This window comes from Chiloscyllium plagiosum, chromosome 18 (genome assembly GCF_004010195.1).
Source record: "Chiloscyllium plagiosum isolate BGI_BamShark_2017 chromosome 18, ASM401019v2, whole genome shotgun sequence".
Classification (NCBI taxonomy): Eukaryota; Metazoa; Chordata; class Chondrichthyes; order Orectolobiformes; family Hemiscylliidae; genus Chiloscyllium; species Chiloscyllium plagiosum.
The window spans coordinates 33,734,114-33,753,395 of NC_057727.1; the positions used below are offsets into that span (position 1 = coordinate 33,734,114).

The 19,282-nt window shown below is 38.6% G+C and overlaps 1 protein-coding gene across 3 annotated transcripts in view; it reads left to right on the plus strand.

The window, feature by feature from the left end:
- LOC122559033 (monoacylglycerol lipase abhd6-A-like) overlaps nucleotides 1-18,133 on the plus strand; it is a 75,823-nt gene extending 57,690 nt beyond the window's left edge. For all 3 annotated transcript variants that reach the window (XM_043708182.1, XM_043708184.1, XM_043708181.1), the window contains exons 7-9: nucleotides 6,967-7,021; nucleotides 12,819-12,919; nucleotides 15,450-18,133. In XM_043708182.1, coding sequence (XP_043564117.1) covers nucleotides 6,967-7,021; nucleotides 12,819-12,919; nucleotides 15,450-15,632 — 339 coding nt within the window. In that variant the 3' untranslated portion in view covers nucleotides 15,633-18,133. The remainder of the gene's footprint in view (nucleotides 1-6,966; nucleotides 7,022-12,818; nucleotides 12,920-15,449) is intronic.
- The last annotated feature ends 1,149 nt before the right edge of the window (nucleotides 18,134-19,282 follow it).

The window sequence follows — 19,282 nt, forward strand, 5'->3', positions numbered from 1 at the left end:
TACCACCAATGCTAACTCATTCTTAATCTGCATACGTTTTTATTCCTCTTAGAAAACTAACTCCATCTTTTCTCTTATGCTGCCCTAGTGACACCCAGTGAACCCTCACCCCAAAGTAGCCAGCTCTGGGGACCGTCAACGCTAACCTCCCCACCCCACCCGTGGAGTAGGCCATTCAATACCCAGATGGTGGCAAGGCTTTCACCTGCATCCTGCACCAGCTCAGAGGCTTCCACCTCAGTCGATTCTCTTTGTAGATTAGACTCAGGAGCATAATGCACTGACCACATCTTTGGCACATTTCTGCAGCATTCCAGGCACCTGCTCAGTCCCAGACATAAGCCAATCCAACGGTGTCAGCCATTAGTAACTTGGTAAAAATACACAAGCAGGCACAGGAACATCAGGCAAATTTGTCAGATGTCCCGTCAGTAAGCTGGATCAGAAAATGGTGGAGTCCACTCATGTCATCAGTACCATTGCAGGCCCCAGCAGTCTTCATGGAGAGGTTCATGGCTGCCATGGAGACCCAGCTCCTGCACACTGTGTCTGCTGGATATGTGCATGGATCTGCATTCCACTGCTGTAGCCATTGGTACTGGACATGATTGGCAATGAGAGAGGGGATAGGGATCTCCCTCCTAAATGTCTCCTCCTCTCATTGGGACAGGGTGGTGTCCATAGGAACCCAGACAGAGGAGGCATCACTCGCAGAGCCCCAGAAGCTTCTTCTCAGGACACTGCAGAAGTGCCCAGCCCCTTCCCCTCTCTTTGCCTGTGATTCCAAAGTCTGCAGAAGTTGAGACTGAGCCTGATTCTAGGCAGGGCTAGAATCTCATCAAGATTAGGCCCTCTGGGATCAAATGCCCATTGATACATCTGACCAAACAACACAGCTAATTCACAGCAGACTCCCTCCACACTAGCTTCAGGAGTTGGGATTACTACACATCTAGGTAATGGGAGAGAAAGGAAGATGAAAGCTTACTAAGGACTCATAGGTGATGTGGATGACACAGTACTGTAAATGATCCTGCACTTGTGTAAATATTTGTTCATTTGCACTATTAAAATGTCCAGAGTGTTTGTCACATGTCGCTCCAGTGAGGTCACACTCATGTGAGAGATGACCAACCTGTTCCGATATCCTCGATATGAAAGAAGCCACATAGCCAAGCATTGCTTATCGTTAACTTTGACATCACAAATAATATCTTACATCATGAATCATTAAAACATCATGTTATTGGCTGAAGCTAAGACATTGCACTTGAATATGGACAGCACTGACACTAAAAACAATGTGCAGGATTTCTCTTAGTGTTGATTCCACATATGGAGTCATAGAGATGTACAGCAAAGAAACATATCCTTGGTCCAACCTGTCCATGCCAACCAGATATCATAAATTAATCTAGTCCCATTTGGCAGCACTAGGCCCACATCTCTCTAAACCATTTCTATTCACATACCCATCCAGATGCCTTTTGTAATTGTAATTGTACTAGCCTCCACCACTTTCTCTGGCAGATCATTCCATACGTGCACCACCCTCTACGTAATAAAGTTGCCCCTTAGGTCTCTTTTATATCTTTCCCCTCTCACCCTAAATCTATGCCCTCTAGTTCTGGACTCCCCCACCCCAGGGAAAAGACCTTGTCTATTTATCCTATCCATGGCCCTCATGATTTTATAAACCTCTATAAGGTCACATTCAGCCTCTGATGCTCCAGGTTTAGGTCAATTGGCTGGACGATTGATTTGCAGAGCAATGTGATGCCAACAGCGTGGGTTCAATTCCAATCTCTGGTTTGAGGTTATGTGAAGGATTGTCCTTCTCAACATCTTCCCTTGCCTGAGGTCTGGTGGCCCTCAAATTAAATCAACACAATCGCTTCTCTCTCTAATGAGAGAAAAGCCTCTGTGGTCTGATAAGACTATGGTGACACAACTTATTCAACAACATAAAGGTCAAGGACTGCCAAACTATCAGGTCCACTTATACTTTCCACTAAACAAAGGTTGCTTGCCAAATAAGGGACAGAAAATTAAACAATCAAAGGAAATCCAAACCCAGCTGATTCATTCCGGACTAAAAGCAAAATACTGTGGATACTGGAGGTCTGAATTAAAAACTGAAAGTGCTGGAGAAACTCAGTGGTCTGACACAATCTATGGAAAGAGAAACAGAATGAATAGGATTTCTCCCCTTTGGAACCTTTGAGTTTCTCCAATAGTTTTTGTTTTTATTTTATTTTCATAAAAGGATGAAAAGAGCTTCCATTCAGGCTGTCTCTAGTTTCTCATGTACAATGATGCATTGCTCTGTCATGCTGTCTTGCATGTACATCCTGGTCAATGTTCTGATCCTGATCACTATCTTCATCCTTAGAAGATTGCTGTTGATCCCTCCTTCCCTCTGCATCCAGGATACCATCCCGCCCCCCCCCCCCCCCCCTCACTTTATAATCTTCAGCTGTGAATGGCACAGCCTGCCACAGTGATGTAGGGGCATCCGCTCTGGGCAATACTGCAAGGCTCAGCAGAGAGATCCAGGCATGGAAACTTGGCTGACCCTTGACCCCCATGAGGTCTGTTTCCCCTTTGACTTTTAGACTTGGCCTTTTGAAGCCCACACATTTGGTAGAAGCACGTGCACTCTGCTTGCTGTGTAAGCTGCTGACACGTTGCACTGCTGTAACATCTTGACTGTTTAGTGCTCTGAACTGTGACAAGCTGCCTGCCTCACCCTCTACAATAAAAAGCAATACAAATCAGAGAGACTGCAGCCTCCAATTGAGCACAGTGTGAGTGGGTGCTGAAAGATGTAGCTCAGAACCAGGGGGTGCATCCTTTGTAGATGCATGGGATGCAAATGTGTCCTCGTGGGCCAAGTGACCTGGCAGAAGTGCATAAGTCATAGGCTCAAACTGAAGTGCTGCAGAGCTGAAATGATGTGAGAGTTGGTCCAAGAGCAGGCATAATGAAGTGGTGAGGCTGGTGGCTTGCCAATGCCAAACTGTGTGGATGAATGGTGAAGAAGGATGGCATCAATGGAGAATCCAAATATCGTAATGAAGTCAGACTTAGGTGAAGTCTTGGTGCAGCCGCTAGGTAACGCTTTGAATTTAAGGCAGGAATTGGCACTGTCTAGTTTCGCAGGGAAATCAGGGAGAATTGAAGGTGGCACATGAATGAGATGAGGCTAGTATTGAGATGCAAATGCATGGAAATAATATAGTTGCCACTCATGATACTAAACTTGCCACATGAAGCACAAGGGGAAAATTGGGAATTACTTCATTTGTAAAGATTCTAATTTTTTTCATTCTTCCACTATTTTCCAAACATTCTCTCTATCCCCCAGCTTAAGGGAGTGAAAAATTCCATCCAGTGTGTCTGGAGCATTATGTTGATGGTTAGGTTATTGCATTTAATCAGGCCTATCCCTTTAAGAGTCAGTGCTGAGGTGTTTTTTGCGATGTAAATTCTGAGATGGTAAACAGTACATGCTGAGAGTGACAAAAGGCTCATCGAGGGAAGTGTCTGTGTATATCATCTGCCTATAAATTCCCAGCACCTGAACTTGGGGAGAGGCCAAAACATCAAGGTCAGAAAGACGGTAGGAAATTTTCTTTTTTAAAACAAAAACACTTTTAAGACTATTATGGTCACCATTTTAAGTATCACAAGTCTATGATGGACTTAAGACTTTTTTTCATTTTTACATATATGTTAAAGTAAACTTTTAATTGGTGCACATGTTCTCTTTATTCAGGATTTTATTAAAAACTGACAGCACAAAATAAATGAAAACATAAGAAGAATTGAAGCAACTGATATAACTTAGTCAAAATTGTGCAGTCTGATCGGTAAATACGAGCACATCTTCAAAGCAGTCTATTAGTTATTGTACTTATTTAACAGTCACCCCATAATATGTTCAACTTTGATTCTGGTTTGGCTTTAATCTAAGAATCTGCAAAAGAGCTTCATTAATGAAAACAGCTATGAAAATAGTGATGTGGAAACAATCTTTCTTGAAGTACCCCTGAGGAACAGGATAGGATACTGTATACTAGAGGAAGTGTTATCCATGATCATTGTGGTTGTAAATAGAGAGGAAGTGTGTGCTGATACGATTACAGCAGATTAAAAGTCTACAGTAACATTTCCCTGCAGCTGACCTTGGTGAATCTGGCAATATTAAATTGGGATATTAGCAGAAAACATTTATCACACAGCATTTAGTGGGCCATGCAGCATCTATAGAGAGAAGCAGATTGAATGTTTACTTTCAGGTTGTCAGATCAGCTTTCTTAGAATTATAGAATCCCTACAGTGTGGAAGCAGGCCATTCAGCCTATCGAGTCCACACTGACTCTCCGAAGAGCATCCCACACAGACCCACATCCCCACCCTATCCCTGTAACCCTGCATTTCCCATGGCTAACCCATCCGGCCTGCACATCCTGGGACACTATGGACAATTTGGTGGCCAATCCACCTAACCCTGCAGATCTTTGGATTGTGGGAGGGAACTGGAACACCCAGAGGAAATGCATGCCGACATGGGAAGAATGCAAACTCCACAAAGACAGTCACCCGAGGCTGGAGTTGAATCCGGCACAATGAGACAGTAGTGTGAACCACTGAGCCATCGTGCCAACCCTTTCAGGATCTAAGGTTTTAGTTGGGTCTCGTGCAAAATACCAGCTGCTTCCAAATGCTTATAGTCTTGATGGCCTGACATCTGTAAAGACTCTATCCTTTCACCCAGTTTCTCTCTCTCCACTTATTCAACCATCCTCTCAGCACACTCACCAACACACTAAGAGTTTTAAGAGCTTCCCTGAATATGTCAACTGATGTTACAACAAGGTGGTAGTTCCTCTGCACTGACCATTTTCACCAGTTTTTTCCTGGATTGCTGGATGAAGGCTTTGTTGTTGATGTAACTGATGTTATGTTGACGGTTCTCAATTAAAAGATCTCGAGAGGGTAGAACCCCACATGTGAGTTCCTGTTGGAAATGCTGGGAGAAACCTTCCAGCTTAACAAGAGCTTGCAGATGTTGAGTCCTGAAGGCTGTGAACTGCCTAAGTAGAAAATTAAACTAGAGCCTTCAGATCACCCTTGGTCTTATTGAATGGCAGAGCAGGCTCAAGGCTCCAAATGCACAGAATTTATTAAAGTGGAAGCAGAAGGAAGAGAGGTTCTGGCTTTGACGAAGGACAGATCTTTCAGGACCAGAGAAGACAAGATCAGAGAGATTGTGAATGCATCACAGGTACGAAGGCTGGAAGAAAGGATAGAGTCAAATGAAAATCAGGCAATTGATCATTTAGCTCATTGATGGTTTTAAAGGACTTTATATTTGTTTTTTTCTATGTAACAAAATGGAGTAACTGCACCGGAAATAGGAGCAGACTATACAGGCCATCAAACCTGTTCGCCATTCAATACAATCATGATTTCAACACCATTTTTTTATCTGTTCTCAATAACACTTCTTCCCCAAGACACTTAAAAACCCTCCTATCTCAAAATTAAATATCTTCAGTGGTGGAGCATCCATAGTCCTTGGTGGGGAGGGGAGGGGAGAGAATTTCATTGATCATGACCCTTTAAGTGAAGTATTTTCTTATCCCCTCCATCCTAAATGATTGACTTGTTATTCCGAAACTATGTCTGATTCCCCAGCCAGGGAGAATAACATAGAAGTGTGTGTTCTGTCAACCTGTTTTATAATCTTCAATGTTTCACTGAGATCTTATATTCTTCTAGACTCAAAGGAATATAGGGCAGAGTATAACCGTCTCCTGCTTGGCAGGTTTGTGAGGTGGGAGATCCTGTAATATTCCCTGATGTTCTTCCCATACCTACCCCATCTGCATTGTCCTGTCAACAATGTTTACGTGGGACAGGTGAAGCCTGGCACAGCACCCCCCCCCCCCCCCCCCCCCCTCACCCCCACCACATCGCCCTGAATTGAGGCCCTTTATTTAGAGGTCACTTCCCTCAATTTTGAAGCTACAGAAGGAGTTCAAGGGGGGAGGCCCAATAGGTCACCATGCTTGGGCCTTGGGCTGATAAGGGAATGTCTCCCTCAAGGGCTCCCTTATCTCAGAGCTATACACCTGGGAAGCTTCCTGTCATCCTGGCCTCTGCATCAATCCTGGTCTCTCCATCCTGGCTCATTCCCAGCCAAGTCCCTGCCAAATTAGTTTATATATCCCTGTCCCATCACGGGATCCCCTGTACTTAGCTGATCCAAGATTTGGAATCTGGAGACTGTTCACATCTTAGATCTCTCCACTACTGGAATTTACATGTTGCCATCCAATCAGGTTGTCTGAGGTGTCCAACTGAGCCCAATCATAAAGGGCTGTGATTGGTGGGGATTCATTCCTGTCACACGATCAACATAAATAATGGCCAGTGTATGCAATCTCTACACTGTAATATAATGCATTATACTCCCTGAAGTTGAGGAGAATGAGACATGATTACACTGAAACATTCAAGATTATAAAGGGGTTGGACAGGATACATATTGCAATGTTATTTTCCACGGCTGGAGAATCTAAGATGCAGGCACACAATTTCAGAATAACAAATCAGGCACTTAGGATGGAGATGAGAGGCTACTTCCCTCAAAGGGTAATGGATCATTGAAATTCTTTCCCCTTCGAGGATTGTGGATGGTCCATCTCTAAAGATATTTAATTTTGCAACAGTCAGGTGTTTTTGTGTCTTGTGGAAACAGTGTTATGGAGAGCAGACAGGAAAATGGCATTAAAACACTGATTGTATCGAATGGTGGAACAGGTTTGATAGGTCTTGGACATGTATTTACTAACAGTTAAATGTAAAATTGTATATAAATTGAATCCTCACTAGAATGACACGTAACTATGGAATGTATATACTATCAAATATGATTATACCTTTTGACTTTCTTAGATTCTTCAGGGCCTTGTGGATGTTCGACTGCCTCACAATGACTTTTATCGTGAATGTAAGACCATTTTATTTAATATACTTTTCTCTCTTTACCATAAATTAGTCCTTTTTAATCTGCAATTGTTAAAGATTAATGTAGAAGGTGGGATCCTGGACAGTTTTGTTTAGGAGATATTATAATAAGATCATAAGGAATGAGTTAGGACTCTGGTCCCAACCCTGATTTTGGTGATTGGAGTCATAGTGCACCGTTGTCCATATGAACAGGCATTCACATCTTCATTATAACTTGTAACAGGTAGCACACTTAGCAACACCGCACTTCAACATTTAATTGGAAAGGATTCAAATTATATCACATTACATACCAGAGTTACCCAGTTCAATAAAGTTAATAAAATAATTACCATATGATTCAAAATGATTTATGTCGATATATAAACCAAAAGTGTAATCAATTTTTACAAAAAAACTACATTGAATATACAGTACAGAAACAAACTCTCTTGGCCCAAGCTCTTCATACTAATGTCAATGCTTTGTGTGAAACTTCTCCCACAATTCTTCATCAAACCTGATGTGGAGGGGCTGGTATTGGACTGGAGTAGACAAAGTTAAAAATCACACCATAACAGGTTTATTTGGAAGTACTAACATTCAGAGCGCTGCTCCTTCATCGGGTAACTGGTGAGGCAGGATCATAAAACACAGAATTTATAGCAAAAGATCACAGTGTCATGCAATTAAAACGATATACTGAACAAACCTAAATTACTGTTAAGTCTTTCATCTTTTAGAATGTGTTGCAGGTTTTGGTTCATTAATATGTAAATCCCAGAACTTCTTTCAAGTCACATTCTTGAGATAACTTAAGGTTTTATTTTTAAAAAGTGACATCTCAGCTCAGACAATGTATTAAAGGTATGAGGTTAGAGTCTGTCTGTATCTCAATCTTGAGTCTGACTGGTTCTATTTCCAAAGTCGGAATTTATAAAATGTTATATGAATTGACTGCCTGCAGATTGTGTGCTTTTTGAACAAAAATAGAATATTTCTGCAAATACAATTTTGCAAATGCAAATTCACCCCATAGACGTGTGTGTGTACGCACATGTGGAGGGGAGTGAGTGAGTGTGACAAAATATAAGCCTGTGAGAGTGTGTGCATGTGGTTGTGAGTGTTGGAGGTGTATGTCTCTCTCTCTCTCTCTCTCTCTCTCACACTCTAACTCTCTCCTGGTGTTGTGTGATTTTTATCTTCATCACATCTGACAGCATCATGTAGCATTTCGCGTCTGTTCTAATTTCTGGTTTCATTAAACATACAATCATTCTATGAAGTAATTTCTGTGAAACAATTTATATGAAAAAGCTGAAAAAACAACATAAAAATACTAATGTTCCATTAATTCCAGTGGAGAAAACCGTCCTCTAAGTTTAAAAACGTAGGTATTCATTACACATTGGATAGTTTGTGATGCTTGGAAAACAGAATTTGGTGATGCCAACCCTATAAATATTCCTCCATATCATTGCAAAGATTCATGTCCATATATTAACATCACAAAGAGATTAGCGTTGTGTGTCTACCCACAGCACATTTCCCATTTTCTCACTCAAAAGTTCAGCTCTAATTATTAACCGGGCCCTTTGATCCTACACTCCCAATTACTGGAAGTAGGTCTTTCTCTTCTATCTGTTCCCCATAATGTGTTCAAAACTTTGATCTAATCAACCCCTAACCTTTTAAATTCCAAGAAATGCAATCTTATTTTATGTAATCTCCCCCTTGTGATTTAATCCTGAGAGTCCAGCTGTCATGGTGATAAATTCACTCTCTGCAAGGTATTATAAGATATCATGCTCAAAACTCCCAGTTCTCCAGATGTTCCTTTACAAGGGTTTTGATATCCAAAGCATGACTTCTATCTATTAGATGTAGAAACCAACATTACATGAATCTTCTTATTTATTTTTGTGTCTGCTCATGATGTTTTAATGATTTATGTGCATAGACTGTCATGGTATTTCGTGCTTCCACTATGGATTTCCTTATATTTGCATATACTTAAATCCATTGTCACAGTTTTGCCCTTTCACTAAATCTACCAATATCTCTCTTTGTAATGTGACACTTCCATCTATTCTGCTTATGTCATCTATTTTTCTATCATCAGCTTGGATGTATGGGTTTTTATCCTGCCACGTCAGATGTTATATAAGGTATTAGTTGTGGTCCCACTTAATTTCTTTCTCGGCACCAAATAAAGGTAAAGTCATCATAGCCTTATCAGACCGTAGGAGTGCTGTCCCATCAGAGACAACTGGTACTGGTTTAAATGGAGGGTCAGTGCACATCAAATGAGAGGAGAGGTTGAGAAAGCGAGTGCTTCATGGTAACTTCAGCCAGTGCAGGAATTGCATCCATACCTTGGCATCACTAAACAGCCATCCAGGCAACATTCTGTTAATTAGCATATCAGTCTATAAGTCCAACTCTTATCTCTTTCCAGTCAGCAGATTTTGGAACCTGGTCGATAATTTGCCTTCAATTCCATGAGTTTCACCTTCAGCTCACCATATCTCTTGGGGGACATTACCAGCTGCCTTATGGAGGTTCATATGATTAATGTCCTTAGATATTCTCCTGACCATTATTTTGGTCACTGCTTCAAAAAATGTTGTTGCCATATTTGTCAAACATGACCTTCCCTTGAAATATCCATACAGAATTGTTCTGATCAGATAACAAAAGTGCATTGTGTTCAGTCACCCTAAACTTAACTAAAATTTCTAATAATTTCCCAACAGTGGATGGGAGACTAATTGGTCTATAATTTCTGGGTAATCTGTAGGAATGGCTTCTGAATGAAGAATATAGTGAGGTCACCTGCAATGCTCTCACTTACTTCCTTTAAAGGTCTCCTTATCACCCATTAGTGCCAGTAATTATAATCTTGTTTAAATGAACTTTGGTGAATTTTTACCTTGAGTACTACTTTTTCACAATCCTTTCTCTCAAGATTATTACTCATGGATGACAAGATGCTTAGTTCTTTTGATCTTCAATATTTTCTTTAATACCCTGTCCTTTTGTCCCTTCTATTCATGCCTGTGGTTCATGTTCAGCTATGGTTTGCTGAGCACATTGGTAGTGTCTGCTGGTTATAAGTGCTAATCATCACAACTGTATTGACTGTTATTACAACCTTTCTTTTCATTGATGCATCTTTTTAATGATCTGAAGTTCCTGTAAAAATTGTCACAAAAAGATTTCTAGGTTAAGAAAATGGGTCAGTATCAAGAAAAAGTGGGTCATTTTGACGTTGGTGCTGGTACTATAACATCCTACTGATTTTCAAATAATTCTGTTTAGGTTGTTGGTGGTTTTTGTTTTCACAAACTTATATTGTGAAGATAAGGCATAAAGCCAACAACATCTGGATTCAATAGTAAAAATAGTAAGCTCTCACTAAAATTAGAGCAAGATTTTGATTGGAATTAAGTCTGAAAATGTCAAATTAACCTTTTAAGTACTGACTTTTCTCACTTTAAACAAATTAATGATACGTTGAAATGTTTTGTTTATTCAATCTAAAATGCCACAATTATTTTCTGTGCTATTTTTTACATTTTTGTGTTAAACTTCATGTTACATTAATGTACATCACTCAACGTGTTATTGTGTTCTGCAATTAAACTAAATGGGAAAGCACAACACAGACTTATTCTGTCCTTGCCTCCATTTGCTATGCATCATTTCTTAGTAATCATGAGGAAGCAAAACAGTGACTTATTTTTCTCTTGTCCAACCTGGGTTTATTAAAACCAGCCGTAGTGTCTACATTCTATCCCAGCTAAGATTATTAGAACAGCAAACACTGGGAGTCAAACTTAACACCTTGCAGTTTATACACTTACTCCATCTGGTGGTCATTGTGTGGAGAACGCACTCACCTTGTTGCTGACAAAGGTATGTATTTACTTTTTCAAAGCAAGGCTAGATTAAAGATGTGTCATTTAATTTATACTCCCATGTATGCCTTTTGTGATGAATAGGGCTGTAGATTTGACATGGTAAAAGTTTAGAAAAATGCTGAATTAGTAATTGGAGAAAGGTCAAATATCACGGAAATCGCAGTACAAAAATTCACGAATAGCTACAGTTTCTGGTAAATAAACCATCTTTACTCTGCTGTATTTGTTTCTTTCACTCTTTTGCTGCAAGTCTATTCCTTGGTCTTACTTTATTCAATCTTTTATCTCTTATTTGTTAGATGTAACTTTCAACTATCAGGAGCATAAAAATGAACAATATTGGTCCAGCCACTCAGAACAAACCCCAGCGTGTTCTACTTTTCATTGAAGGCTACAACCTTAACCTCCCAAATCCATGACTGTCAAACAAGGACAGCAGTTGCACAGGAACATTATCACTTTCAAGTACTGTTCCCAAACATACACCATCTTCATTTTGACATATATTTCTTGTTCTTTCATTATTACTGCCTTACAAACCTGGAATTCCTTATTAAGAAGAAGGGAGAAGATAAACTATAAGGGCAAACTAGCAAGTTATATCAAAACGGACAGGAAGAACCTCTTTGAAATATATAACAAGGTAGAGAGAGACCGAAGTGAACATAGGCCACCAGAGAAAGAGGCTGAGGCAATAACAATGAAAAACCAGAAAACGACAGAGGAATTGATTGAATACTTCAAGACAGAGGATGCTAATACCATTTCACAAATGTGAAATATTCAAGGAGTTAAAGGTTGGAGGCAGTGCAGAAATAAGTACAATAATATTCAGTAGAGGAAAAAATTACTAGGAAAACTAAGGGGACTAAATTCCAACAAGTCTCTGCCAGAATTTTAAAGGAAGCAGCAACAAACATGTACCAGTAGTAATCTTTCAAGAATCTTTAGATTCTGGAAAAGTCCAAGGGGATTTGAAAACTGCCCATGTAATATCTTTTATTCAAAGAGAGGGAGACAAAAAGTAGTTACGTTTAGGCCTGTTAGTTTAACATGTGTCATTGGGGGAAAAAAAGGCAACAGTCAATGTGCCTTCTCTATTCCCTTCTGAACCTGGATTCCAGCTTCTTGTGATTCATTACAAGGATCCCCATTTCTTCTGTGTAACATTTTTCTGCGTTGTCCCACATTATATTCCATTCTTAAACTCGAATCCCTGGTTCTGAACTTTCCCACCATTTGAAACATCATTCTTGCATCTACCCTGTCTAATCGAATACGTATTTTAAAGGTTCCAGTGAGATCCTTCCTCACTCTTCTGAACCCCAACAAATATAATACTAAATGTCAGTCCTGCCATGCCAGGAATCAGTCTGGTATTGAAGCATATTATATGGCTGTAAAAATGTTTCCTTTACATAACATTAAACCAGCCTATTCTAATTTGCTGCGGCAAGTTTAGTTTGCAACTGTTATGCAAATACAGCAATTTCATGCCATTGAAAGCATTTTAATAAGCCAGACTGTGATGTAGTGTTTTTGCAAACTAACAGTACATCAGTGCATCTCCAAAAAGCAAACTTTGTATTTCTTCTTTTAACCATCAATCTGCCCCTCACCTGAAGTTGCTATATTATTTGCATAAATAACAGCGAGCCCTGTTAATCTCACTGCTATTCAGTCAAACTGTGGACTTTTGTTTTTTGTGTCAATCATTCATATTTGTAACCGACCTCCTCATCGAAAGAAGTGAAATATACTTTAAAAGTTGACTCTTGTCAAAACCCTTTATAATACTAAGCTTAAACATCTCATAGTTAAGACTTTAATTTTGTGGGTTTTTTTTTCAATTCTATCTCCTATGACAATTGACAGTGTTTCTGGAAATAGTTGGAGAAAACTCAAGACACACTTTGCAGGAAAACATGAAATTCATCAGAGCTCCAACCCAGGTCATTTGGGGAAAGCAGGACCAGGTAAATAAATAATTATGATGTTCGGATTACTTCGGCGTTATATTACTGGCCTAACAACACGCTGAAACTCAATGTTCAGATATTTGTATTCATAACTTTAATCTAAATGCAAAAGTTATTGGCACTCTTTTTATTAAAAGAAGGAAATCACTTGAACAGTAGTTTTCACAACCATGGGATGTTTGAAAGTGAAGCATGGCTGCCAGTTGGTGCATGGCTAGGTTTCAGAAACTGCAATGAGATAGAAAACCAGTCAACCCGTTTAGTAAAATTGACTGGGAAACAAATGTTGGCCAGAATAGTGGGAGGGCTCTTCTTTTATTCAAATAATGCCAGTGAACTTTTACATCCATCTTAAACAGCAGACTTGTTCAGTACTGCAATTAAATATTCTAGACTATATACTGTGTCTGGTAATTGGACTAAAATTAGCTTTATGACTCTAGAGGTGATGTTGTTACCACAGAACCAAAGCTGACATCATTTCATAATACCATCCTCAGACAATATTATGATGATGAACATAATTCTGAACTCAACCATGACATAAGTAATAAATAAATTATTACTTCCCTCCAATTTTTCTCTCCTGCTCTCCTGAATAAAAGGATTCCTGCAGGATGGAATTCTATACATAGCAACATTTCTCTGATTTGCAGCTGAGTGCTCATAGTATTATTATGATCCAAGACAATGTAGGTGAAGTACACATCTCTGACAGGATCAATTAAGAGTCATTGGTCCATCATTAGTTTGAAAGTAAAATTAGTTACATATTTAGGATTTCAATTCTTATGTAAATGTTTGAGAATCAGATCTGTTGCAATTCATTATTAAATGAATCTAAATTGGAATTTAGTGTGAGTTTTTGACCAAAAAGCAGTACAGGAAGGAAAAATTGTAATTTAGTTTGAAAGTCAGTATCCTTTTGAAGAATGTTTGTAAAGAACTGAAAAGTTTGCATTAGTTTTAAAAGGCTCAACTGTATTTTTCTTGGATAATAAAAAATACTGGTCCATGTGACATTTAACCTGAAAGCAGTACAAACTAGCAGGTTAAGGAAGCAGATAGAACATAGAACATTACAGCGCAGTACAGGCCCTTCGGCCCTCGGTCTGTGCGCCGACCTATGAAACCAATCTGAAGCCCATCTAACCTGCACGATTCCATTCTCATCCATATGCCTATCCAATGACTATTTAAATGCCTGTAAAGTTGGTGAATCTACAACTGTTGCAAACAGTGCATTCCATGCCCCTACTACTCTGAGTAAAGAAACTACATCTGACATCTGTCCTATATCTATCACCCCCCAATTTGAAGCTATTACTCCTCGTGCTAGCCATCATCATCCTAGGAAAAGGATGTGACTACCGTCCAACCTATCCAACCCTCTGATTATCTTATATGTCTCAATTAAGTCACCTTTCAACCTTCTCTCTAACGAAAACAGCCTCAAATCCCTCAACCCTTCCTCATAAGACCTTCCCTCCATACCTGGCAATATCCTAATAAATCTCCTCTACCCTTTCCAAAGCTTCCACATCCTTCCTATAATGCGGTGACCAGAACTGCACACAATACTCCAAGTGCATCTGCACCAGAGTTTTGTATAGCTGCAGCATGAGCTCATGGTTCCGAAACTCAATCTCTCTACTAATAAAAGCTAACATACTGTATGCCTTCTTAACAGCCCTATCAATGTGGGTGACAACTTTCAAGGAACTTTGTACCTGGATGCTGAGATCTCTCTCCTTATCTACATTATCCAGAATACCATTTTCCCAATTACTCTGCATTCCTGTTACTCCTTCCAAAGTGAATCACCTCACACTTTTCTGCATTAAGCTCCATTTGCCAACTCTCAGCCCAGCTATGCAGCTTATCCATGTCCCTCTGTATCCTGCAACATCCTTCTGCACTGTCCAAAACTATACTGACCTTAGTGTTTTCCGCAAATTTACTAACCCATCCTTCTACACCCTCATGAGTGCACCACAGAGAATTCTTGTGAGAAAAAGCAAATCATTTTTTGACAGATAAAAAGGCCCTGTGCAAAGTGATTAAAATGGTCTAAAACATGCAAATCAATATGAAACTCTTGGAGAGACTAAATGTCACAAAATGACCATATGGATAGTTGACCAACCTGCGTGATGAAAGGCTGAAAATGTGTTGCTGGAAAAGCGCAGCAGGTCAGGCAGCATCCAAGGAGCAGTAGAATCGACTTTTCGGGCATGAGCCCTTCTTCAGGATGAAAGGGACAGCATAATGTGAAATTATGTAGTTACATGTTGCCACATTTAGGCAATGAGAGATGGAGATGTTTGTATTGTCTCGTGATCTTTGCATCAACTAAAAATGAAGTTTACTTCTTTATTTAAAAAAATAATTTGCCTGATAAGGACAAAAAGTAGAATGCTGCTGGTAATTTCATCATCAGGAGTCATTCAACCAATGTGCTCATTTCACTATACGGCTCTCCTGCTGGGATCTAAAGATTCCTGTTCCATGTTCTTCCTGTCCCTAGGTACTGGATGTTTCAGGAGCTGGAGTCCTTGCTGATAATATTCCTGGCTGTAGAGTGGATCTCTTGGAAAACTGTGGCCATTCTGTGGTGATGGAGCGGCCCCGTAAAAGTGCTAAAATTATCCTGGAGTTTTCAGCTTCCCTGCAAAACACAAGATCAGAAAGCAATAAGAAGTTAGCCTAACATTTATAAATGGAAACTGTATTGCTTTGGATTGCAAATAAAATGTAATGCTGTAGTAATTCCCCAGGAAGCAAAATGACTTGAATGAATGTTGATGCCGCAATTTCATCTGTTAAGAGCATTAATATTTGGTAGTGCTTTCAAAACACATAAACACAATTTTGAAAGACACAGAGTATTGCCAGAAACTATATGCATGCGGTATATAAAAAGGAACATAAATCTCAGAAAAATGCTGTTCTTTGCCAGATTTCCCACACTCGTTTGATCTTCATTTTGGCAGTCTATATTTCACCATTTGATGCAAATAGCAATGCAATATTTCCCATTTTTCAGTTCAAGACCAGTTTCATAAAATTCACAAATCATTAGCATAATTTATTAAATATGTAATTTAGAAATTTTTTTGATTGCTTGGTTATTTAAATCTGTAGAAGGTGGTTTCAAAGCTTTTGTGGTTAGTAGTAACTTTTTCAACAATGATGTTGAAGGGAAGGTACAGTTGCTATCAATACTGTTTAATGGATATTTTAATGTCATTTTGATAGGAATTTGCATTTGAGTGGCTATTTGTTTGTAACAATGTATTATAAAATTTCCTCTGAAACAATTGCTAAACTTCACTACAGTAATAAACATCGTGAACACAATGTTGCATAATATCTGCTTTAACATACGATAAGCTGGGAAATAACTAATACATTACACAAACTTTGTTATTTATTTGAGGTTTAACACATTGGTTCAGTTTAGTATTTTATAAATAAACCAGCCCTGGGCAAACAGATTTCATGAAGTCAGTGAATCGAACAATAAAAATGTTCACTTAGGATACACCTTCAGAAGTAGGAGTCTTTCATAGTAAATTTTAATCTTACAAGTAAATATTTATGTGAAGAATATTACCAAGAAGTAAGGTGCTACTTTATCCACAAATCTGCGTTAGTTCATTGTTTAGACTTTTCCCTACCCTTGTGCTATTTGGCTCAACTGAGATGACTGTAGATCTTTAAACAAATTGGCGAAAGCTGTTTTCGGTGATGAGTAAGGTATCGTGGTTATCATTTCTTTATTCTACCAATGACTTATGAATTCTGTGAATTCTATTGCTATTATAATAAATATATGTAAAACATTTGTGATGCACCAATATTCCCATGATCAACAATCACATTTAAATTGTAGAAACAAGTTTAATTGTTTTAGCAGTCAAATGCTGGAATCCCATGAGTGTTGAGAAAGGAATAATGCCTCAGCTGAATTTGTCTACAATTATTTGGCAAATTGCACTAACTCTTGAATTCTTGGATTATGACTATGAGCGTTGCACCTCAAAACAGGTTAGAACAGCAGCCCTCATTGTGGTCCATTTCAGCAACTGATGTTGACGGGAATTCAGTTCATGGTACTGAAATCTGCAGGAAAGATCAATAAGTATGAGGATGTTCTAAGTCAAATGGGAAGTGTTATAGTTTACTGGGAATACTAAAATGTTTAACTGAGATTGAAATGCTTTTGTTCATGAATATTTTAAGTAAACAGTTTTTCCATAAAAAACTAACTTTTCCTGAAAACTTTGGAAATATGTTAATATTAGCATTGCTTTCTAAAACTGAGTTCTGTAATATCTTTTCATCTCTGTGACCAAGGAATGAAAGTAGAACTGTCAGAAAAAGTAGTTTCTTCCTTCTTCCTCTGACTCTCTGTCATAAGCATGTTGCTTTTGAATGTGGTACAATGGGTGGGTACACTTACAGTCTATAAGAATATACATCATGGAAAAGATTGTATCCTATGGAGTGACTTTCTAGAGCCAATATCTTTTTGCGTGAATTGGGAAAGGTTTGTATTTTGAAAATTTGTCTTGCTTATCCCGGGTTTGCTAAGTTGTACTAAGTTACTAATTATACACAATGCATTTCCAGTTCTTTGTTTATTTATTGTTTATCTTTCTCAGCCTAAGTGCTAATTTAATAAAATGATTAATATCCTTTAATTTTAGAACTTTTCTGATTGAAAATATTAAAATGATGTAGCATAAATGAATGGTCAGGGGCCACAGAAGTGAAGAACCCAGCCTTCCTATTGTTAACTATCCTGTTTATTGCAGATTTGTGAATAAGGCAAAGGTATAACTGGAAAAGATATCCAATAGACTATTTGAAGAAAATCAGCTTGCTTACCGGAATAATCTGATGGGGACGTAATTGGTTATTTTTCACAAGGTCAGGATTTATGAATGAGATTTCTTTGAAAAATTTATGTTCAGCCTTATAATTCAATATATGTTGCAGATGCTAGCAAGTGTTTAAGCTCCCTGACTGACATTTGCATTATTTAGGTACATGAGTAAATAATGCTGTACCTTAGAGTACAAGTTTGTTGAAACGAGGAATGAAAATAATTTTTTTTTGAACTTCTTCCATTTGATTACATCCAGTTAATGTACAGGAATAATTTTAAATATGCATGTTATAGAACAAAAATAAAAATAAATCTCCTGATCATTGTTTTGCTTTCTGTAATGAATTCACTCCTTGCACACATTTTTACATTTCATCCTAAGTATCTTTAAATCTCCAGTTGTCTTTATTCTTCTTTTTTCTTCAGTGTCTCATAGCTTCATGACTTCTCAAATGGTCCAAGTGTGTTAGCATGGACTTATCCTTCAGAGTTTATCTCAAACACCAATCCATATTCTCTCTCTTGTGAGTGGACATGAGTGTTACATTACATAACTCATTTTACCTGTAAAAGCCCCTAAGGTATCCAATATCGAATAAAGTATTTAGCCTTTGCATCTCCTCAGCAAGCACCTTTAAGAGGTAAATTAACAGCAAATTGTAACAGTTTTTTTTTGTATGTTTATTTGTACTTAAGCACCAGATTAAATATAAGCACTAGTGTTTGCAAAAAGGTTTCGGGTTGGTACGTAAGTAGTAAACAGAAAACCAAAAAAGGAATAGGAATGGTTAGGGAGCAAAAAGATAATTTACACAGGGAAGCAGAGAGTATCTGTCAGGGAGATCCTGTCAAAGATGTATTCAAAGAGGTAGTTGAAATGCTGGATATGCGAATAGTTGATAAAGAAAGTGTGTTAGAAATGATGACTATATTTAAATATGAGAGGTCAGCAGATCAGATCAGATCAGATGTGTCCCAGGATACTGAGGAATGTAGAGGACGAAATTACACAGGCACCTGCCATAATTTTCCAATCCTCTTTAGATTCATAGGTCATGCCAGAAATCTGAAGCATTGCACAGAGAGTCCTACAGCACAGAAGAGGCCCTTTTGCCTATCGTAAATGCACCACCTATCTACACTAATCCCACTTTCCAGCACTTGGCCCATAGCCTTGAATGGTATGACATTTCAAGTACCCATCGACGTAATTTTTAAAAGTTGAGATTTCCTGCCTCTACTACTCTCCCATCTTTTGCCTTCTAGATTCCCACCACCTTCTGAGTGAAAGATCTTTTCCTCAAATTCCCTCTAAATGTCCTACCTTCACTTTAAAATTATGTTCATTATTAACCCCTCAACTAAGGGCAACAGCTGCTTCCTATCCACCCTGTCCATGCCCCTCAATCTGAAACACATCAGTCGGGTCCCTCCTTGAATTTTCTCTGCTCTAAACAAAACAACTC